The sequence below is a fragment of the Echiichthys vipera genome, assembly GCF_963691815.1.
Source record: "Echiichthys vipera genome assembly, chromosome: 7".
In the NCBI taxonomy this organism is placed as follows: domain Eukaryota; kingdom Metazoa; phylum Chordata; class Actinopteri; order Perciformes; family Trachinidae; genus Echiichthys; species Echiichthys vipera.
In genome coordinates, this window is record NC_139832.1 from 17,308,043 (window position 1) to 17,332,320 (window position 24,278).

General features: G+C 38.8%; 1 protein-coding gene across 2 annotated transcripts; it reads left to right on the top strand.

Moving 5' to 3' along the window:
- Nucleotides 1-1,994: 1,994 nt before the first annotated feature.
- Nucleotides 1,995-24,198, top strand: appl2 (adaptor protein, phosphotyrosine interaction, PH domain and leucine zipper containing 2). Of its 2 annotated transcripts, XM_083916538.1 has the most exons (21): nt 1,995-2,104; nt 4,230-4,328; nt 5,142-5,201; nt 6,241-6,312; nt 7,516-7,603; nt 8,262-8,303; nt 8,404-8,462; nt 8,884-9,030; nt 9,119-9,201; nt 10,124-10,276; nt 12,677-12,865; nt 12,968-13,010; nt 13,269-13,325; nt 14,229-14,323; nt 15,278-15,433; nt 15,645-15,697; nt 15,855-16,029; nt 18,396-18,432; nt 19,672-19,827; nt 20,775-20,822; nt 21,628-24,198. In XM_083916538.1, the coding sequence occupies exons 1-21, from the start codon at nt 2,048-2,050 to the stop codon at nt 21,754-21,756; spliced, it is 1,998 nt and encodes a 665-aa protein (XP_083772664.1). In that variant the 5' UTR covers nt 1,995-2,047; the 3' UTR covers nt 21,757-24,198. The 2 variants fall into 2 exon arrangements, with proteins under 2 accessions (XP_083772664.1, XP_083772663.1); XM_083916537.1 differs by having other exon boundaries at nt 12,677-13,010.
- Nucleotides 24,199-24,278: the final 80 nt, after the last annotated feature.

The window sequence follows — 24,278 nt, forward strand, 5'->3', positions numbered from 1 at the left end:
TCAGTTTTCATTTTGCGCCATCATCAGGGCAGTTTTTTAAAATTAGTTTTTACTTTGGTTTATGACTAAACAAACTAATGACATTGTCATCATCCTTCAGCTTTACTTTGTGTTTAGTGCTAACTAGCAAATGTTATCATGCCAACATGCTCAATTAAGCTGGTGAACATGATAGCATTATCTATGTGAGCATGTTAGCAGCAGCATATATTAGCATACTAGCTTTGAATATACATTTTTGCCACATAGAGTAGGCTACTTCTTTTCTATAAAGAGTGAGTGTACAATTATTTACTTGCAATCACATGTAGGCCTACTATAATCTGATGTCACAGTCCAGTCACAAGCTTTTGCACTCTAACAACATTTTTTCTACTTTCTCCTGAGAGTGTGATTGCTTGGTCAGTTGAATTACTGCTTTGCTAAATCCAGGTTAGTTCCACTGATATTAAGCGTCTATTTTTATAGGCCAGACTTAGCCGAGTCAGCAAGCACAATTAAAAAAGTTAGTGCTGAAATGCCTTATCTAATTTAGCACCACAACTTACCCAATTAAACAACACATGTCCACCGGGGAGGAAAGAATGTGCTCCTGCTCAGGCTGCCTAGGAGCTTGATGAGGAACAACTGCTTGTTATGGCTTGCCCACATTAACAAAACACAACACAACAAGACATGAACATCTTAACTGTCTTAACTTAACATCTGATATGTTTGTTTTATTGCAGTGTTTTGCATCAAGTGAAATTACTGAGAATGTTGCATCTTTGTGTTTCATCTATTTTCAAGGATTCATTTAAGTGCTAATATGTTGAGATAATAGAATAGTATAAACGTTACCTCCCTAACAAGGTTATTGATATTCTCAAAATAGATAAGATTGCATTGAAACCAGGTGAAGTTACCATGGTTCAGTTTATTTTGCACTAGTTATAAGTCAACTCTTGCAAACCTCCATAATAAAAAACTATAGGTTTCAGATATTCTTTTGCTTACTTTTATTCACGTCTGTAGGCCAGAAACCACTTGACTTGAAGTCTTTAATAGAAGTTAGAACAATAAGATTATATATAAGATTAGCAGTATACTGTAGAGAAGGGTTTACTCAACAAATAGATGAAAGTAGATATCAGTGCTGTTTTGTGGTAAAATATATGTGGCAACCTCAATGCTGGTCAAGAATGTGAGTGAATCAAAATATAGCTTCCTCTTGTCTAATTCTTGTTTGACTCCAGTGTTATCACAATTAATGATTATTATTGTTATTATTATTACTATTATTATTATTATTGACTACGTTATATTTTGTATTTGGGCTCTGTTAATTTAATTGTGTATTTATTTTTCAAATGATCAAAAGTCATCCATTTATACATCCATAGCTGTCAGAGACAGAGAGAGACAGATACAAAGGAAGGGACCAATCTGCCTCCATATGTTTACTTTTAATACTTTTTACTTGTACATTTTACTGCTTGTTCTCTGTACTTTTAATGAACATTTTTGAAAGCATTCACTTGATAATAAGTATTTTTTCAGTGTAAATTGTATGAGCCTATATTTCATAATCTGAACAATGCTTCCCTGCTCTGTTACTATGGAAGACTCCTTGTCAACCAAGAATGCATCGTGTCTTTCGACCTTGAAATAGTATTGTATTCTTTTTTTTTTTAAAGAAACGAATATCTTATTTTGAAATTAAACTGCAATTCTACACACGTCCACACGGAGTCACTGTTGAAACTAAAATGGTAATGGTAATACCATATCTACTTTATCTACTTTAATAGACGAACGCTGACTGGTCATCGAAGATTTGCCATAAAACAAATCACATCTTCAGAAACGGAACAAATGAAATATAAAAATATACAAATAACTTCTTTAGAGTTTTGACCTACTGGTCACGTGTGTGGATGAGATCAGCCTGGGCCCGCCTCCAACTCCTAAGTGTACCTCTCACCCGCGCACTGGCTTCTGGGAAACCGAGTCCACGCTCTAAATAATTCAAGCAAGCTCCCATTCCTTCTCTTTTACCGCTAACAAGATGCCGGCCGTACATCACAAACTGCTGCTGGAGGAGGCTTTGCAGGACAGTCCTCAGGTAGGCCTTTGTGGCTTTTATCATGTTTAAACATTTGTCACATACAAAAGACGTAACGAGCGCTGAAGTTAGCTTACTAGCCCAAACATCATCTTGTTCCTGGTGTAGGCGGTTTCCACTGGTCGATGACAGCTCCCCAATTGACACACTGTTTTGGGAATGTACTCCTCTCGCAGTAGTGGCTGTGTCCTCCTGCTATAAACAATGTTATAGTTTATACAGCTAATAATAATTTTCGGCGTTTGTTATCTGTTGTGTTTACAAAGCCACCACTCGTCACAGGGATCCTCTCTCTGATATTCTGCTTTACATATCAATATGGAAGATGTCACGACCATTAGCTCAACCACAATCACTCTCCCGCAATCTTTTTCATTTTCCAGTGTCGTATGAAGTTAGATTTTGAGGCTGAACCCTGTCCAGGAGCCGAACTGGGCCTGATTCACAGGATCTGGGAGGGGTGTCCATTATCGGACGCCATTGGAATTAGTCAGTAGCTTGCAACAGGCATCAGTTTTAGCTGTCAGTAGTGAATACCATATGTTGTTTGATGCCTATAGGTCTGGAGTGCAGACATATATATATAAAGTATGAAAGCTGCTAACAGAGCACTAGGCCTCATGCATTGATATCAGTGCTGGTCAAGCAAAAATACAGGACAGTCTTTGTTATTCTGCACATGTACTGTAACCTGTATTTCCATCTGTCTTTTGCATCTCTCTCTTCCCAAACAGGACTGATCTCTCTGGTGGTTCTGTTTAAGTGCAACCCATGCTGCCTTTATGTTTTTCTGCTTTAAAATGCAGTTTCTCAAGAACTAGAGCTGCTGTCTTGCTACAGTAACATGTAAACACTGCCAAAGCAGACAATGTTCCAGATATTTTATTATTGGTGTGAAATGACTCTCAATCCTTTTTGTGATAGAAGTCATCTGGAGTGAACTGTAAACAGACTTTAGCCAGTGTGTGTTCCTCCCTGCTGTATCTGCCCTGCCTTGCTGCACCTGTTTATGGAAAAACTACACCCAGACAGGATTTTCTTTGACAGTTTGCATAGCCAGCCTGCAGTAAAATCACCATGCCTTTTAGTTTCACTTCAGACTGCACTTCCAAATGCAAATGCAGGGCATACTGCAGCTACCCTCATTCATGTAGTCATCAGTACACAAAAAGCAGAAAAGGAACATTTGACTTAACACAATATTTCCAGCTCCAGATTTAATAAACACACTCATTTGAATACCACTTGTGCTTTAACTCAGTTAGAGCTGATCTTGACCCAAGACTAAGGCCAGACACACACACACACACACACACACACACACACACACACACACACACACACACACACACACACACACACACACACACACACACACACCAGTACGATTAAGACCTAGTGCTGCAAATAACACATTTTATTTTTGATTAATCTGCTGATTATTTTCCTGATTCTTTTCCTGATTATTCAGGTTAGCAGTTTCATGTTTTTTCCCCTTATAAAGTGGTGGAAATGCACAGTGTAATTTCCTAGAAGCTAAGAAGACATTTTCAAATATTTGTTTTGTTCATGTTCCTAAAGATATTGTTGTTTGCTAACCCATTACAAAGTTTATCTGAAGCTAATATGAGGTTTCAGCAGTCTGAGTTAGTCTAATAAAGTGGATATCTTCCAAAGAAACAGTGTTTTTAGTCAGATATTTCCTCTTTGTTTTATCCCTCCACTTCAGCTAAACTCGAAGCACAGTTGAGGAAAACACAAAGAGGGGAGATTGTATTAAAAAGGCTGTTTTTTGGGAAGATATCCCCTTGATTTGTCAAACTCAGACTGCTGAGGCCGCACATAAACTTCAGATAAACATCAGAATGTATTTTTGCACAGAATGGGGACCATGGATTTAGTCTCCCATTTGAATATTAACAAAAGGTAGCCACTGTAAACGGGGGAAATGATTACAGCAAGAAAGACCTGTTTTAGTGTTTATATGGGGCACTTGACCATAGTTATAGGAAAGACTTGAAAAAATGTGAAACTGCCCTTTTAATAGTTAATTTAACTGTTGTCTCATCTGTTAATCCTGTTATCATATTCATCAAAGGAGTTGTTTGGATGTTTTGTTCCACAGACTCGCTCCTTGCTCAGTGTGTTTGAGGAGGATTCTGGGATGCTTACAGACTACACCAACCAGCTGTTACAATCAATGCAGCGTGTGTTTGGAGCCCAGGTACTAAACACGACACAAACAGATGCATGCTTTCTGCAACGCGTGTTCAAACAATAAAATGAGGAGGGTTGTTTTTTTTGGAACAGGGGTTACAACATTAGTTTCCTTGTTGAAGATAATTTGGGGTTAAACATTTTAATTACTGAACTACAGTAAGCATTGTTTTGGTTTGCACTCAAGAAAAGATGGTGCTTTTGAATAGACAAATACCAAACTAGGATATTATGCACTCATATTTGCAACTGATCCATGCAAACTGAAAAATGAAACTGTATGTACTGAAAGCTCTTGAAAGAGCTGTGAAACCTTCAGTTTTGCAATTTAAGTGGTGTTACATTGTGCCTTCAAACCAATTTTCTGTGCAATTTACTCTAAGTGTGATGTGCAGTGAGTAGTGTAAAACTCTCCCTTTGCTGTCAGAGTGAAGATGGTTTTGACTTTGCTGATCTTTGTTCTCTGCAGAAGATAAAGCCTCATTTAGCAACATACTGAAACATTGCAGCCACAGTAAATTCTTCATTTTTCTCCTCACAACATACACAATTTATGTAGTCTGAAGTCTGACCTTTTTCTGAACCGGTAATAGTTCACTGGAAGGGCTGACATTTATACCGTGTGCTTTTTCAAGTGAATTTTCCATTTCCATTTGACCTCTGATTCATCTGTTGTCCAGTTGTTTCCTTTTATTATTCCTTTTATTATTATTATTATTATCAAGGGCTGAAGAGAGAATGACGCATGTAAAATCTACAGACAAATCCTAGGTATGCCAGTCTGTTCACTTTGTTTTTCGCTTCTATCTGACCCCTGTAGAGTGAGATGGGCTTGGCCACAGAGCAACTCTCACAGCAACTTCTGGATTATGAGAAGAAAGTAAGTATGGGTACCACAATCAAGGGCATAATTTCCACTGGGCAGTGGGGTGAAATATCCACATCACGTGTATTGTTTCAGGTAGATCTTTCTTACTGTAGTCTCTCTGAACATTGTTCTCTGACTTGCAAGCCACCATTGTCCAGATAAGATAAGAAAATAGATGACACAAATGATTGATATGCTTGTCAGAATGACCTTCATGTTGCTTAAAGCAATGAGCTGAAAGAACAGCAGTAAGTGTTTCGATGCCTATTTTTCGCCCCCTTGTATTCTCATAGTGTGGGTGAAATAACTCTGCTAATGTGTTATGAAGTTATATGCATGATTACATTATAAAACAAAAAAAGGAACCCACCCATCAGTGTTATCATTTCATATCATTTAAACTTTAATTTCATGTTTTTTTGCATGTGTCTGCCACACCTTGTCTGTGTATGTGTCTTAATGCAATGTATGTTCATTAAATAATCTTGAAGTAGAAGTGCCTCTAGCTCAGCTTGTAGAGCGTGCGGTCCATGTAGGCTGAGTCCCTTTCAGGTGCCAGGGTTTGAATTCAGCTTTGACCTGTCAGCCCGTATCTCTCTCCCTGCTTGCCTGTCCATCTATCACTCTCTAATAAAGGCATTAAAAAGGCCATACACATATCTTTAAAACAGTGCCCCTCTGTTGGTAATCTGTCAAAGGGTTTCATTTTATGCAGCCAAAAAGAAATAAGGTATAGAATAGTTGCTGAAGTTAACAAAACAAGTCTATTAAATCATGCTGAGAATGGGAAAACATGCACATTCTGAATTACAGACTGGATGATATGTGGAAAGAAAAAATACAATGACCTGTAATGGCTGCTTTAAACAAGGCTTAAAACTCATCATTCTAACTGTGGTGTTATTAGCATCTTTGGCATTATTCCATTAAAGTGAGAATATGCTTTTTTTTCTTTTTACTTCTTAGCACCTAGTATAGGTTAGATTTATGCTTTATTATACAATTTCATGGTTTAAACTTGTTCCCCCTTTCTTCTCCTTCTCCTGTTTAGAATTTTGCCCTTGGAAAAGGAGATGAAGAGGTAATCACTACACTGCAGAACTTTGCCAAAACTGTAGGGGAGGTGAGTTGGAGTCTGTTGTTTTATTTGTATTTGTGTGTTTGTATGCGTGTGTGTACACTGTGCAGAAGAGAGGGATGATAAACTACTGCACGGTTAGTAGTTGGTTCTTTATCATGTTACAAAAGATACTGCACCTGTACTCCCCTAGCATGCTTTTGAAAATGACCTCAATTAAAAGACCTGAGCATTATCCTCTCTGTAAGACCGGAACTAATCGTATACCGACGCTATGAGGGGGAGCGGTGAGATGAATATTATGCCAATCGCAACGGATGGATGGACGGTGGGAGGCAGCGGTGGGTGATTAGATGGATGGATGGATAGATGGATGGATGGATGGATGGATGAAGGAGAGGTGTTTAGGCTCAGGTATATAGACAAAACAGATGGGCCTGTCACTGTCAGACATGGGGGATCCACAAGCTTGCCCAGTCAGCACTCAACAGGATTTAGGACACACCAACCCACACAGACGTACACTCAGAGGACACAGGTTGATTGTTTGCTTGACCTTTAGCTCATGATTTACAGAGGAGAACTCATTTCACATTGAGAATTAGGCCTACTGCTGCACCTAATCATGTGAACTTTAGCACTTGCAAAAACCTTCAGATTAACTGGATGTCAGCTTGCTAGATGCCGGAGTGTGTGTTGATAAGCATAGAGAATTGTGTGTGTGTGTGTGTGTGTGTGTGTGTGTGTGTGTGTGTGTGTGTGTGTGTGTGTGTGTGTGTGTGTGTGTGTGTGTGTGTGTGTGTGTGTGTGTGTGTGTGTGTGTGTGTGTGTGTGTGTGTGTGTGTGTGTGTGTGTGTGTGTGTGTGTGTGTGTGTGTGTGTGTGTGTGTGTGTGTGTGTGTGTGTGTGTGTGTGTGTGTGTGTGTGTGTGTGTGTGTGTGTGTGTGTGTGTGTGTGTGTGTGTGTGTGTGATATCAGAGGTAAACAGAAGGTTTTATTATTCTCAAGAAATGTACTGTTCCTCAATATGGGCTTTTTTATGATGTAGCAGAGGCATTGTCTGCTGTTATTCGCCCATTTCACTGAAAATGTTACTCTCCAGCTTGCTGCAGGAATAACTGGCAACACATGTCACTTTACATATTAAAATAAATTGAAATCCCTCAAGATGTTTGGCGAGGGTACATCTTCTGTTTGTGTCCCTGTGCAGTGTCTGATATTTTTGTATAACTTGTTTTGTGCGGTCCAGCTGAACTCGCTCCACACTGAGCTAGCCAACCAGATGGCTGACAGCATGGTTTTCCCTTTGATCCAATTCAGAGAGAAAGACCTTACAGGTAGGGCCACACACACACACAAAAGTTTATTTAAAAATATTTTTGGGGTAAAAATTGCTTTTACCACCAAGTTGATAATAAAACGATGACAGAAAGTGAGGAGAGAGGGAAAGACGGGTAACAAAGGTCCTTAGCACTTAATCAGCACCTTAACCTCTCGGCCACCAGACCCCTTGATGATATTATTGTCACATTATTACCGATTGCCTTGAGCAAGAGATAAGAAAATATATTTATTTAATTTAACATTCTCTTAAACAAAAGACAATTCATTCTTACTGTGTTCATTCATAAATAGATTGTTATCCACTGTGTTAAACTGTGTCGTAAATGTAAAAATAGCACATTATAATTACATTTGTGTAATTTACTTGTTTAGTATCTGTGTAAAAAATGTCATTTGTCTACCTAGAAATGCCACTTGTATTAGTGTTTTAATATAAAAGCAAATTACTTTTCAAAATAAAGTAATTAAAATACATTGGGCATTCATCAGTAATTCTAAAATTTAAAGAATTCACTTTAAATGGATGGTGCAAACATTTTATTAATCTACAGTTTAAGGTGTCTACTTAAAGCAGTAGTGCTTTTATTTTTTTAATTTGTTGATATCATGGTAGATATTCTAACACAACTTACTATACACTGAATGTTTCAGAAATAAGCACACTGAAGGAAATATTTGGCATCGCTACTGATGGTAGGTACTAATCCTTCCTACAAATCCTTCCCTATTTAATTTTCAATTACAGTTTGTAGTTACTATCTGATCCTCATGACCTTTCTTTCCTCTCCTGTAGAGCATGAGGCAGCCATGGTCAAATACAGCCGATTGCCCAAGAAGAAGGAGAATGAGAAGGTACAAAACTGAAAAAAGGTTTTCTCATTGATCACAATCTGTAAAAGACCTTGCAGTGCAGTAATACTCACTCCCACTACTAATGCCGTGAGGGTGTTTTTTATTAACATTTTAAATAAAAATAGACATAATTAAATATTCCTCTGCTGTGAGGCCCTGCTGTTTTAGTAATTAAGACTGTAACAACACCATGCACTTTAATAGCTGCATAGATAAGATTCCTGTTATTTGCTTCTATTGAATATGTCAGCATGTCTTCTTAGATGTACAAGATAATGCGACTGTGTTGCTTATTTGTATGTGTGTGAGAGTAGTGCAACTGTTTGCATATGTATGGTGTGTGTGTGTGCAGAGCTTGATTGTGAGTTTATGCTGGACATGTTTATATGTATATTTGCATGTTTAACCCTCTCCTGTCCAGATGAAGTCAGACTTGGTGAAGGAGGTTGCCTATACAAGAAGGAAGCAGCACCAGGCCTCACTGCAGTATTATTGCGCCCTCAATGCCCTGCAGTATCGCAAGAGAGTAGCCATGCTCGAACCTATGCTAGGATACACACAAGCACAGGTACTGAGCAGCTGTTGACCTACAATCTAGGCCATATACAGTATATACTGTATACATTAATTGTTAATGATTATCTCTTATCTCTCAGATCGGCTTTTTCAAGAAAGGCATTGAGCTAGTGTCAAAGAAGATGGACAGCTTTCTCTCCTCTGTGTCCAACATGACGCAAAAGTAAAGACTATTTCATTAACATTGATTTTCATGTGTACAGTAAATGTAATGAGCTAGCTTTGGTATTACAGTTTTCTCATTTGCTTGAACACATTGGTTCACTCAGAAGTTGAGGTTTTAAGAAAAAGAAGGCATGCATTAGTCCCGCAAGGGGAAATTCACTTTTCAAAATTTTGTTGTTTTATTATTTAATAACACACACACAGACACACACACACACACACACACACACACACACACACACACACACACACACACACACACACACACACACACACGTACACGTACACGTACACGTACACGTACACGTACACGTACACATACACACACACACGCCTCAAGTATGCACACATGCACAAACAGGTCCTGTATACATGCATTAATGGAGAGATGTCAGAGCAAACTTGCTCAAATGCACCTCAGCAGTGGTCCAGCCACCAGTCCACCCTCCTCTCTTGGTCCTTATGGGGACTTGAATTGGCGACCCTTTGGTTTCCAAGCCAAGTCCCTATGGGCTGATCTGCTGCCGCCCCTTAGAGATGTCAAAATAGCTTACACACAGTTCTTGATACATGCAACAAAAGCAAATATTTCATTCAGACAGCACTATTAAAAACACTATTATTTAAATCAATCATTGCACAATTGACAACAAAATACAATATGCTAGTATCAATATGAACAGTTCAACCTTAGTTTAAGCTATATGTCTGTGTTTGTTGCTACTTTGCATAGTTATAGTATGTGCCCAAAAAGGCAAGCGAGCAGATCACCAAAGATTATTTTACTTGAGATAACAAACCCTGCTGCACTTTGGCCATGCACTTGTTTGAAATATCCTGTTGAAATACTGCAGAAAATTTAGATTTTTGAATGTCAGTTTTGATGGTTATTGTCTGTATTCAAACTTTTTCCTGTCTAGTATCCAGACCCAGCTGGACACGGAGGCGGAGGCCATGCGTGCGTCCCAGAGGGAGTTTCTGTCTGTGGAGGACACTGTCTATATGCCAGATAAGGACACTGAGCCTGTCAATCGCACACTTATTCAGAAGGCTGGCTACCTCAATATTAGGAAGTAAGAATAATTGCACTCATTATGGCCTATCTTAAATCAATAGATGCTTCCTAGTTAGCATTCCTTGTCCAGTATGTTAAAGGGTGTCTTGGAAAAAATAAACAGCTCAGGAGCAAGCTTTGAATCTGTCCACATTAGACAAATGTGACAATTCAATGACTCGTTCTGTTGTTAAGCCTGAAGCAATAGGCAATCGATATACGCATCAATCAATATACAGTGTGGTAACATTAAATGCACTTTCACACCTATAGTTTGGTAGGCGTGGTGCAGATCAGGGGTGAAGTTGCAACATTGTTGCTTTTACAATGCTATTTGTCAAGGAACACCAAATTCATGGGAGTTTTCGTGGGTGTTTATATTTTTCTAGAAGGCATGAGCAGCTGACAAGACTGCGAGTGTAAGAGAAGACAGGCCCTGATGAGAGGGATTATGAGTTGATGAAGAGCGATATATGGTCACAATAAGTTAGGGATTTTTGAAAGTTATCATCCGTTAAATCATTAAATTAAATTAATTTAAATGCAAATAACAAAAAAAAATTTTGGTCCACTTCCTATATTTTTAATGGACAAACGACTCAAGTGTGAAAGCAATCTAAGTCTTAAATCTCTATATATCCAAACACATAACCGAGAATTTTTTTTTGCCTCCCTTGCTAAAATTGCTCAAAATGCGCATGAACACAGTAAAGAATAAGTCTGTCACACCAGACAGGGTGGGTCAGGTAACATGTTGACAGTGCGCTGTCAGCTTATTGCAGAGTGGATGTATGAGAAGGGAAACGTCCTTAATGGCTTCAGGAGGTAGAACTGCAACGTAGCCCGCAATGTGATTTAGTGAAATGTCAGAGCTGTCAAACTGTCTCTTGCTCATATACATCCAAAGTCTTTGACAAATGTCTGTGACACCAAAGAAAAGGTTTCCACAGAATGCCATTCTGTTTAATGACACACATCGCCAGCAGCCTCAAACGCTTGTCAAATGCTGAGTCCAGAGAACATTTGCTATTTCAAATGGTTTCCCAATATTAAGGGTCTGAGTCACCCAGGGAAGCGGAAGCTATTCATCTTGATATTAATCAAAGGAAATCTATCTGGGAATATTTTTCAAACAGAATGTACAAGAGGAAGGCTTTCAGATGAGCAATTTAAATGACTTATAGGCATGCCGCTTTGTTTTGAGAGTGAGTGAAAGAGACTTGAATTATAGTGTAGTTTATTTATTTTTATTTATATGCCCAGAAACGAATTAAAAAACAAAACAAAACAGCAGTTCAAAGATAGGACAGAAACAAAGATAGACTAACACCGATCCAAAGAGCAGTGAAAATCCAATGACCAAGAATTGAGGACAACTCAAGCATTTGCATGTGAAAGAGAATTGATGTTTTAAAACCTTCTATGACCGAAGTTGTGAAATGTAAATTCCCAAGCAATATTTGCTTAATATCAGGGAGAGGGGCTTGATTCTAAGTCTTGAGATGCAACACTACTCTAGGAAACTGTGTTGTTTTAAAGGACTAACGCTTCTATCGTGATAACCTGCAGCATAGGCTTTCAGTGTACGAATGAAAATGACCACTTTCTTTTCACACATAAATCCTTCTTAAAAAAAGAAACAAATTATTTCAGAAAATATTTCAACTTTACAGGTTTGTTTTACACTTCTTTTCTAATTAAATGTATGCTTGTTTATCATCTCTGCAAAGGAGGTTATGTTTTTGCCTTGGTTTGTCTGTAGTCTGGCTTACCTGATGGACAGTGCTGGGATAAAGCTATGTGTGGCTGCATGTCAGACTCTCTATCTATTTTGAAAGGGCACCATCAGCTTAGCTCCGCCCAAGATGGTTGTGATTGATTTACAAAAATACAAACTAGAGCGTTTTTCCCAGAATAATTAGCCGGTGTAGCCAGATCATACTCTGGAAATGCAAGACTAGTTTGTTTGTTTGTTTGTTTTTTTCTGTCAGCCTGATAGCAGAGAAATTACTGCCCCAATTTTCAAGAAACTCTGTAGAAGGGTGTAACATGGGCCAAGAAAGATTAAATTAAAGATCACATTTCGGACCAGATCAGAATCACAGGCAGATAGATACACCAATCACTTTTTACATTGCGAAATTTCATTGAAAAAATCTATACAGGGAGTCTGTCTATAGTCTATACCTCTGGCACATCTTCATTTTGAACTCATTTGTAAGCTAGATTTGAGCTCTGATTTTCTATCACATCCCTCCGTATATCCTTGAATTTGTTGATCTGTACATACAGTAGCCCTCATAACTCACACTTAACTGACACTTTTTATTATGCCACCATCGTTTTTTTTTTTCAAAATATCATCCTTAAGTGCTGACCTTTATCCACTTTTTTCTGATCCTTTTTCTTTGTGCTCTAGTAAAACAGGACTAGTGACCACAGCCTGGGACCGACTGTACTTCTTCACCCAGGGAGGGAACCTCATGTGCCAGCCACGTGGGGCGGTGGCGGGGGGCATGGTGCTGGACCTGGACAACAGCTCCGTCATGGCTGTGGAGTGTGAGGACAGGCGCTACTGTTTTCAGATCACCTCCCCCTCAGGCAAAACGTATGTACACTTTTGTATCCAACAAGGAGAATATCACAGAAACATGTATGAGATATTGGAGAAATCTTATTTAATTGTCTCCATTGTCATTAATGCATCCAGATCAATGATTCTACAAGCGGAGAGCAAACGGGAATATGAAGAAGTAAGTGTGAAAGAGGTTGTTTTATCAGCTGTGTTTGATCTTTCTTATTGTTTTACATCTTCATACTAAAGACATCTGTCAGTACAAGCACAGTATCGGTCATATAACAAAGTAGGAGCTGTCAAGACTTCTTTGTGTGGTTTTGTGCTTGGACGCATCTCACTGGCCTGTCACAGCTGGTATCAGTCAAGTGATTTCAGGTGGATGGCGTTGTAGCTAGAGGAAGTCCTAATGTGGATATCTGTGTTTCTTTACCAGTGGATTTGCACTGTGAACAACATCTCCAGACAGATCTACCTGACTGACAACCCAGAGGTAACGCACGCACAGAGCTTCATACCCACACTGCAAGTTAAAAAAGACACCAACTAAATCAAAACTTTAAAAAGTTCTGATTCTAAATCTGAAACATTTAAATGATCTTGGTTGTTAGACCATCATTACTTTGCACAGCCACTGAATTCTTGCAATAACACAAGATCACGCGAGAATCATGTTTACACGTCATACGAAAATCCATCTTGTCAGGCTCCAAGTAATGCGTTGGGGTTTCGGCCAGAAGTTATCCAGCCAACCCGCGCCCCGTGAGAAGCTACTATCAGTTGAGGTGGGGATCAGGGGGGCGGGTTTCAGCACGAGAGGCGACTGCTCCTTCATGAGACAATGGAGGCTCCTAAAGAGGAAAAGCACTGGAGAGCATTTCTTCATTGAAAGAAGAGAACAGCACTGAAGGCTTTTCTCAATGGAAAAGATGTTTTCTCTGCCCCCTCCCCCTAACCCTACATGATAGTCACTTGGTAGTTTAGAAAAGATTATTACACGGCTCTGTTGAATTCCTCGTTCTGATTGGTCAATCACATCATTCTGCAGTATGTTCTTTTTGAATAGCAGACTGCTTCTATATATAACAGCCTGTTGCTATGGATGCAGTTCTGTCAAATTAGTTATTTTAGTTATTTATCAGTAGCCTTAAAATAAGCAGATCAAAAACCTGAAAAAAAAACACAATTATCGATGGTGAATAGATACTGCTCCTGGTATACAGAGCAAAGTGGTTGAGATAATGTAGAGAACTGGTAAAGATAACAAGAGGGTTAAAACTTGTGATGTTTTCAATATTTTACGCATATTTGACCACTAATATACACTGTTCTGATTGTATTGATGCCTTGCCTGCTGAAACAGAGATGATGCAATGTCTTTGTTTCTTTTTGTTAGGCTGTGGCCATCCGACTGAACCAGACTGCCATCCAGGCAGTCACCCCCATTACCAGTTTTGAGAAGAGACCAGAGGGCTCCCCCAACCCTGACAGGTCAGCCATGCTTCCTGTCATAACCATAGACTGTATAATATCGCTACATACTGCATCCTCCTGATGTAATTAAATGCTTATACAGTGGGAAGTATATAATTCTGAGGATTAAGGTGCACCGGCCATTTGATTTGTATGCAACATGCTTTTGTGTTTTGTTTTTGTGCAATACTTGTTAATATGACACCTTCCTCTACATGTATTTGCTTTTGGTATATAAAGTAATTGTGAATTCTAAAACATTTGGCGACCTATGATTACTATTGATGATCACTAAACTTAAAATATTAGTCTGCTCTTTGTCTCTTTTCCACTAAATCTATCTACGGTAACTAGGCACGTCAGGTATACCAAGCTTTGAATTTATTGCTTTGTTGAAACAGTGGGCTCTAATTGAGCAAGTTTGGATAGGGGGTTTCTTTTTCAGTCTCTACAAAACCTAAAACACAAGTGCAAAGTGTGAGTAATAGATTAAACTGTGTGTTTGTCTACCGGTGTGTTAGCATGAATTTTATTACCTTGCTTACATGGCAATTTAACCCAATGTTCCTTGAAGGTCCATGAACATTTCATCCCAGATTATCATTTTGTAGCATTACATATTAAATGTCCAGATGTACGCTGAAAGCATTATTGGTTGCTGTAACTGCTGTTATTTAGGCTGGCTTGCAAATACAATTCAAATGTAAGTGTTGGGAAACAAAATCATCAGTCCATCCTCATCCTCAGTGCAAAAAGGCACTAAAAATGACCTATTTAAAAAAAGATTCCTAGGTTTTATCCCATATCACTAACATTGAAAGGGATCTCATAGCCAGTGTGGAGAGAAGAAACAATTAACTCTCTTTATTCACATTGTGGGTATTAAGATAGACTTTAAAGCGTGGTTGTTTTGGGGTTTACTTGGTTTATTCCTGATAACTCATCGTCATTCTGTCTGTGTCATTCCTGCAGAGCGAAGCCAGGAGGTGTACATGTGACCAGTGGTGGTTCCAAGAAGACAGGGGCTGCTCCAGAACCAGAAGACCTGATAGCCCCCGGGACACCCATTCAGTTTGACATCATGCTGCCTGCCTCCGAGTTTCTGGACCAGAACAGGGCTGGAGGGAGGTGAGGAAACAGTTGGGGCAGGGCATTTGTGTGGGTGCATGTTTGTGAGAGACAAACAGGAACAACTAGTACTGGTCGGTGATGATGTCAATTTCCTGAAAGTTGGCCTCATAGTGGTTATTATACAATTTCCAGGAAGCTGAATTATTCTCAATGGTTCAGTGCAGGTGTTTAATTGTTTTTTGTTGTGTGTATGCTCCCTTCCCTGCAGACGCACAAATCCCTTTGGAGAAACTGAGGATGACTGTTCAACAGAAAGTGACGGTAACTATTTTCCTTTCCTTTGAGTTTAGTTTAAGCCCATTGTGTGCTTGCTTTTGGAATTTACTCTCTTATACGAGCACTTCTTTTGTTGACTTAAGTGTTTATGCTGCTGACATGTCTTTGTTTGTGTGTCGGATATGTTTCTATGTTTTTGCAGACTCCCTCCTGCAGCAAGTATTCGCCGTGCGCTTCCAGGGCTCAATGGCGGTGCGCTGTGGCGACAATCAGGAGGTGATCTATGAAGCCATGAGGCAGGTTCTGGCTGCCCGAGCCATCCACAACATCTTCAGGACCACCGAGTCCCACCTCATGGTCACCAGCAGTAGCCTCAGGTAGAACTGATCATTTATTTATAAACTGCGCGTCAATTATTGTTTCTGTGTAGCAGATATTCTACTTTTGATAGTCACGTCATGCCAAAGGTATGGTGAAAAAGTATTATGGTATATTTAGAGCGTGGTTTGTGTTTTTCTGAGCAATCTTTTTGGTGTCACCTCTTAGAGGAGAAACCATTATCTTATGATATTCCAGTGGTTTTAACATTGTCTGTCCCCCAGCTTCGTTATCTTTGACTCCTGCTGTTAGAAATGTATTTAGTTTTTGTTCAAATCTGTCTTTCAGTTAAATTAACTACATTAAAATGTTGTGATAGTCTGGTTTGGACCTTGATACAGCTATCCTGGAGCCTCCCACGTTGTACAACACAACAGGATACATCATCTTTAAAACATCTTAGAGCTAAAACTATTTCTTAGAGAATTACAGTTCAACTTTGTCTAGTTGTTTATCTTATTGCACAAGATATTATATTGTGAAAGGCCGACCTATACATCTAAGTTGTCTGTAATTGTTTGCATGATCGTGTTCACGTCTCATCATTATAAAAAATCACCACTGGAAACGTTGATGTGCTGTAAATCGCTGCCTGAAGACAACACAAAAAAAGACCTTGGAGCAAGAAACTTGAGCCTTGGAGCCCAACCAAACATGTGCGACAAACAAGTCTTTTGAACGCCACTCAGCTTTTCCAACAAATCAATGCCATGTCGAGATGTTGTATAACCTATGATTGGTTTTCACATTTTTGTGTCAGCATTGTTCAAGTTGAAGACTGCACAAAACCATACAAAGAAATCAAAGTCAAGGGTGTATAACTTTGGGTTACTTACGTAACCCCCGGTTCTTTGATAACAGAGTGAGGTGTTTCACTATGGGAATTATCTTGGCCTGACCAACTATGGAAGCTCCAGTGACACAACGTCTGTCAGTGACACAGGTCTAACTGTACTGGGGCCAGGTTGCATCCTTCTCTTCCTCTATTCTGTCCATGTTGAGGATGTCAGAGTTAGCATCACCCTCTGCGTCTTTACAGCTCGGTGCCACTTCGAGGAGCTCCTCCAAAAGCAGAGGCATGACTGGGGATTTGGCGTCCATCAAGTCCGCCCAGCCCGTTGTGGCTCACGGCTGATGAGAGCTGGTTGTGGCTCCTGACAAACAGGGATACTGGTTTTAAGACACAGCCACTCTCAGCCTCCTTTCCAATATTTTTTCCACCATTGACGCACAGTGAGAGCATGACTGGGGGTCAGCCAAAGATGCTTGAGCATTTTTAGCGCCCATGAACATATGTACATCGGCTGAGGGTCCCTGCCCGAGATTGACGCCTCGCATGACGCAAGGCACATGCGGGATTCAGCCAATTTACCGACCCTTTGGTGAGGGTAGTAGCTGAAGACATATTGCCTGGAAAGGGGGGATATTTTATAAATATTCAGCTGTACAAGCAGTGTTGTAACACGGCAGCCTGTCAGTCAGTAGCGCTAGCAGACGGGGCTTAGCCCAGGCTAACTGCTTATCCTAAGAGTTAGCTTGTTGTAACCCCTTTAGCTGAACTCCCTGTACTCGGCTCAGCTAACAAGCTAATGCTAATTGAGTCAGCTCACGGTAAAGCATTAGCCAGAGGTTATAAAGCTAACGTTACAAGGTCACCAACTGTACCACATTGCATACCGATTGCATTTGGTAATTGATTTGAATAGAGCAGCTGGTACCAGGGCCAGTAGGTAAGTCTTTGAAAACACTCTTTTAATAAACTCTGTGTTCACATACTACGTTGTTGGTGCTTCAGTTAATGTGTAGGGACTCTTATCATGCTACTGCAGAGGTTTGGTGTTTTTGGAGCAGTATTAGTTGTTAAAAAAGTTGTTCAACTCGCCGCCCCTAGCTTATCTGTGTTAGCCGCAGCAGACTGTTAGCATCTTTACGAAAAATCTACGCTTATTGTTCATACACGAAAAAAACTGTCTCGACGGCTTATTTGATGACAGAATTTGCCTAAAAAGATCCTGGGACGGTTTTACACAGGAATTTAACTTTAAGCTGGGAACAGCATTCTGCGACATGATCCTTTATGGTTTGTCTATGAACAGATGAGCCTTGATGAGCTGAGGGAGCTTGTAAAGTTTCTTCATGGGAAGAAAGCGAGAATGATTTAGGAGGGGCCGGTTATCTGTGGTCATATTAGCGGGCATGGTCCTAGGCGGTTTGACCTGTCTTTCACTGACAGTAGTTGTTTCATTGCAGCTTCCACAGCTGTTCACACCAAGGCGATTCCCATAGTGAAACACCAAAGAAAGTTAGAAAAAGAAGTGCAATGTGACACATTCTTATAAAAGTCTCTGTTTTGTCTTCACAATAGGTTGATTGACCCTCAGACTCAAGTTACAAGAATAAGCGTAAGTATGATAAAAGACAAGGATATGAATGCAGGCTGGGAAACATCAATTATCTTACTATGGTTAATGCACTCTTTAAATACCAGGTTTTTGTACGTCAATGGTGCAATTGCTTTCTGCTGCCTCAAGACTTTTTTGAAACATACTATACCATGGCTTTTTTTTTGGTGGGGCTTATTTTTTGGACACCCTTTTCTATTTTGTTTCCTGAATTTTTTTAACAAATTATACATATTATATGACAGTTTGATTTTTTATTTTTAACTTTTTCGACATACTACTATGACTTTTTTTGGTGAGGTCTTTTTTTTGTATGCCCCTTTCTATGACTTTTCCTGACTCTTTCTCAACAAATTATGTCATGACTGCTTTAGACAGGCAATCCTATGACTGATTGAAGCATTTATTGGAAATATTACAGTTGCCTTTTTTTTTTACTTTTTCGACATACTATACAGTACTATGGTTTTTTTGGTGGGGCCTTTTTTTTGGACACCCTTTTCTATGACGTTTCCTCACTTTTTCCAACAAAATATGTCATGACTGCTTTAGACAGGCTATCCTATGACTGATTTAAGCCTTTTTGGGCATATTACAACATACCATACTATGTTTTTTTTCACAATATACTATACTATGACTTTTTTATGACATGCTATACGATAACTTTTTTTCAACATCCATCAATCAATCAATCAATCAGTCAATCAGTCAATCAAAACTTTATTTCTAAAGCACTTTTCATGGACAGCAAAGGCAGCACAAAATAAATAAAAAACAGAAAGAAAAAGAACAATGTCAAACATTTTATCGACATACTATAGTATGACTTTTTTTCAACAAACTACACTGACTTTTTTCAACATACTATACTATGACTTTTTTATGACATACTATACTATAGAGGAACCTTGGGTTGTTTTGTGGGGATGTGGATCTTTCAGATCAATTTTAAAAAACGATTATACAAATACAAATTGAAAATGGGGAATATAATTTGGCCTGAAATTTTTGCTTCAATCCCTGCAATTAGCATGCTCAGTCAAACTGTATGTCACTTGCTAAAAATAGCAGAAGGTGTTAACAAGTTATAAACTGTGTTATTTGCTCTAGGCTACCATCTGCTGATTAAATTAAATGTAATCCTTTGGAAATTTTTCAGAATGTCTGCGGCAATCCAACTCCTACCACATTTTAAAAGCTCTTTATTCTCTTCTCATCACTTCTTTGATTTCTCAGTTCCAGCTTGGAGAAGTGTGTCAGTTTGCAGCCCACCAAGAGAACGGCAGGCTGATGGGGTTCGTGGTTGAGGGCAGAGACTTGAGTGACGGAGATGAGGAGGGGGAGCCCTCATTTAGTGCCTTCGTCTTTGAGAGCAACACAGAGGGCGAAAAGGTTGATACACCAAACACTGACATTTTTTAAGGAGGGTAAACATGTTAACTGATGCACAAATGCATATCATTGTGTTACAGCACATTAAAAAGTATTAAAAGTTGCCGAGACATTAAGCAACAATTTAAGTCCTTAAAAAGTATTAAAAAGTCTTTAACACCATTTTCACAATTACATTTTGTAGCTTGTTTACAATAAGTATTTGTCCAAAGAGGTTGTATACTAACATTTGCGTGAATCTGATGATTGCATATAGGCACAGAGAGAATTCAATTCTGTGGGGTTTTTTATTACCTCTGCACCGGCAACACCAGTGGCACAAATGGACAGAGGCATTATGTTTTCCTGTGCATCCCACTCTTGATGCGCGATATATTAAGAGGGAATTTCTTCAAATGTAGCACAAATGTCCACATGGACTCAAGGATGGACTGATTAGCTAAATGATTTTTGGTCCAAACTATTTTAATTACACAATCATATTTAAATATGCGTGCACTGTAGAATAACAGAATCCTTTAAAAATGAGTGCTGAAAGTCAGATGTTGCAGCAGTGTTTCCATTTCAGCTGAGGTAGTCTTGCGCCATCATTCATGGTTGCATTTCATACACAAACAGACGCATGCACCCGGTGATGTCGGCAGTCTTCACTTGTTGCTCGTGTTACCAGTATTAGCTGCTCTGTTTCAGAAAAGTTGGGCTGAAGAAAAACGTGCATGGAGGCATGCCAGTTTTGTTTTACTGCATTATGGCTTTTATGACATTTTCATGCCGTACTGTACCTTCGCTTTTTATGATGTGGACAGGAAAAGTGCACACATAAAACAAAAAATTGTTTGCTTCTCAATTCCACGTTAAACAATTTTCTTTAAATGTATCCAGTTAAACTTCAGAACTCCTGCATAAACCTTTGTATATTGATGTTTATCTTTTTTTTTTATTCACAGATATGTTACACCATAAGCTTGGCGAAGGAAATTACAGAAGCCAAGAAGGTATCATCATCATCATTATCATCATCATGGACACCTAGGAGACAGTTCTTGTATTTTAAGTTGAAACACATAACTGGGTTTTTTTTTATATTAAATCAGAAATTGAACAATTTGATGATAAATGATAACAATTTAACAAATGAGCTATTTTTACTGGTTGAGTTCCTCCATGAGAGTGAAATTACATTTTAACACAATAATACAATATTATGCTTACAATAATATGTCATTGATGCCGTTAGACACATATATCTTTGTAAACATGCTTTGCCCTTTTTAAAGTAATAAGACTTAGTTCAAACACTATAGACTGTGGAACAGTGTCCCTGAAGATACAGTTTAAAACTCATCTTAAACTTATATGACCTAGAAACATTAACTACATTTTAATTCATCCGCAGTATTCATATTCATTTTTATCCATTTTACATATCTTTTCTCTCTGAAGTTCTCTCTTTCTACAGTCTTGTTACTGTCTTCACGTATATTTTTCTTTTTTTGTGAAGCTCATATTATTGCATATGTCTTAGACAAAATGTGCAGCAACGTTCAATCATATTATGTATTCAGGTTTTACAACACTGAATTACTAGCTTTTTCAGTGGCTGAACAGAATAAAAAAAACAGGAGGAAAACAAAATGTCCACACTGATATTAGTGAAGATAAATAGGAACCCCTGCCACTAGAGTTGGTCATTATTTTACCTCCCATAGTCCTTATGGCATAAAGATGAGGTAGGTTCATTAGATGTTAAAGGAGCAGTACTTGATATGGATGGATTTAGACTATTTTTTTTCTTACAAGGACCCAGAGGCCCTGGCTCAACTGATGAAGAACATGCCTCTAACCAACGATGGGAAATTCCTGCTGCTGGAGCCTGAGACGGGCGACACAACCAACGGAGAGGAAGAAGACCTGGAATCTGAAGCCTAGTCCCAATTAGGACCAACAAAAAAAAAAACAACTAGGGCCACGGCCCTATTTTTTTTGCCCCAGGAGAGAAGACTTTCCCTGGATGAAGGTGACATGACCCACAAGCCCTAACGATGGTATTGTAACACCCATATTAGAGAGTGTAGTTCACTTCCACTTCCCAAGTGTTACTAGATCTCTAGTTTTTTTGCGGTAATGAAAGCAGAAGAATTTGGCAGGGGGGTTGCCTGGACCAGACGGCACATCTCATGGATGCTCCATGAAATCTGCTTTGGTCAGATCAGACTGTAGCACGGGTCTTTGGATTTGGAGTTGTTTCTACACCATTGTGGGGTGGTACTTGAATCCAAAGGGACACTATATAGGTTCCATTATCTTCTAATATTCCCAGCTACCTAACAGAAGATGAGTCATTTGCTCTATTTTAGGTTTACATTCATTTTTAGATTTACATAGTTTGGAGAGTTTATTTCTTTACTTTGTTTTACATGTTAACTGGTACGTAAGGCTCTTACGCTGCTCATTTCGCGTTAATGTTGGGTTATTTGTGTATAAATGAGTTATTGCACTTCCAAGATTAATATTTTTAATAATGTTTAATGGCTACATAATGCAATAATTGAGACATTTGAGGACAGTAAATGACTTAAAATAGGTTAAAACATCACGTCAGATCCTTTCATCTGCAGAGTTGCGACTGTTGCTGTTATTATCTATACTCTGTGGGAGCATGTGTGTCCTGAAGCAGTGAACACAATTGGCTTGAGTGATTAAACTAAATGTTTTTGTTCTTTCCGCCACTTCCGCGGCATTCCCACTAAACTGAATTATAGTCACATATGACATTATTCGCCACTACCTGTACAAAACGTAAGATGATGTGTATGCAGGGTCCTGCTTGAGCAGCTCAAATATTCTTTAGTAAATTTAGTACATTTCTTGAAAGCTAATGTAAATATGAACTGTCCGAGTGTATATATGATGTTTAATCATAGTGACTGCATTAAAAGCTTTCAGAGTCAATATGCTAGGACTGATGCGGTGCATGATTAAATAATGGCTTTCTCTCTCAGTCCCTCCGCAGAATATTTAAACCTCTACACTGAGCGCTCGGCTGTAATGCTAAAAAGAAAATACTGAAATGTTACAGTAATGCATGTTGGAATCACTCTTTATATACGTATGAATAATAAACTGAACAGAAAAACTGAAGTGAAATTGATTGAAAAGTGAAATTCCGCCTTTCCTCTGGATCCCAGTGCTGATTTATTCCATTTCAGCCCATTTGAGCTGTAAGTAACACTAATCTTATGGACAGTGGAAGCCTGTGGTACACTGTGAATGTGACATGTTTTTGCACTGTGTGATACAGACAAGGTCAAAACCACTGACTTGACGTTGATCGTAAAAGTTGCATTGTGTTGACCCATGTGTTTGCTTGTCTGCTTGCTTTTTCTACTCTACACCAGCTCTTGGTAGTTTAAGGATTAAGTGTGTAGTAATTTGTTATGATTATGTTTAATTGCTGTTGACACTACAGAAATGTGCTAATTTGCTTTCTGGTGTAGAGTTAGATGAGAAGATTGATATCACTTTCACGTGTCTGTTAAGTATGAAGCTGCAGGCAGTTGGCTGGTGTGGCTCTGGTAATTGGCAGCCAAAATATCACTAATTAACACTTTATGGATCGTTTGTTCTATCTATCTAAAAATCAAAGTGTAAAAACAATAATTTAATGTTTGATAGATTATGTGCTGGACTATTTCTTAGCTGTAACCAGTAACTCCCTGAGTCTCCACTGGTTGCCTAGAAACTGGTTGGAGCTATACGATAGTCCATCATGTAACCCCCTAAAACGTTTTTCTTGCACTTGAGTTTTTTTTGAAGAAAAATGTAATTGTGAATTTAACAGACAAATATTAAAGCACTAACGATCTTCTCATCTAACGTTTCACTAGTCCCTGAATATCCGTTTTCTTTAAGTCTTTGCGGTTATCCATTCCTCTTTGTTGCCAGATGTAAATGCATATCGGCAGCATACATACGTGCTTAGTGCATCAGTTAACAAAAGTCTGAGATTTTTTTGTGTTTGATGACCTACACAAGCTGGTGCCCGTGTTGTCCACTTAACCATCCAGACAAGAAACCAAATCCTCTTATTGTAGCCTGCTGCAGCCCATTACCCTTATTACAGCTGTGCTGCATAGTCTTGATTTATTTTTGCTTTGCAAGTTAATGCACCGTCAGGAAGAAATCTGGGTACTCATGGTGTAGAAAATACATTTCCGTGATATAGCATGGACTGCGTTTACTCCCCTGTCTTTGTGTAAATGGCTGAAGTTGAAAGAATCCACTATCCATAAGGCTTTACATTTATTTTATCCTAGTTTTCTAAAAAACAATGCTAACATGTAATCTTGAATAAATAAGTTTTTTTTCTTACCCACGTAAATGTGTTTTCTTTCCATCACAAATGAACTTCAACACTAAAGAGTAGATCTTTTATTTAACAAAACGTTTTG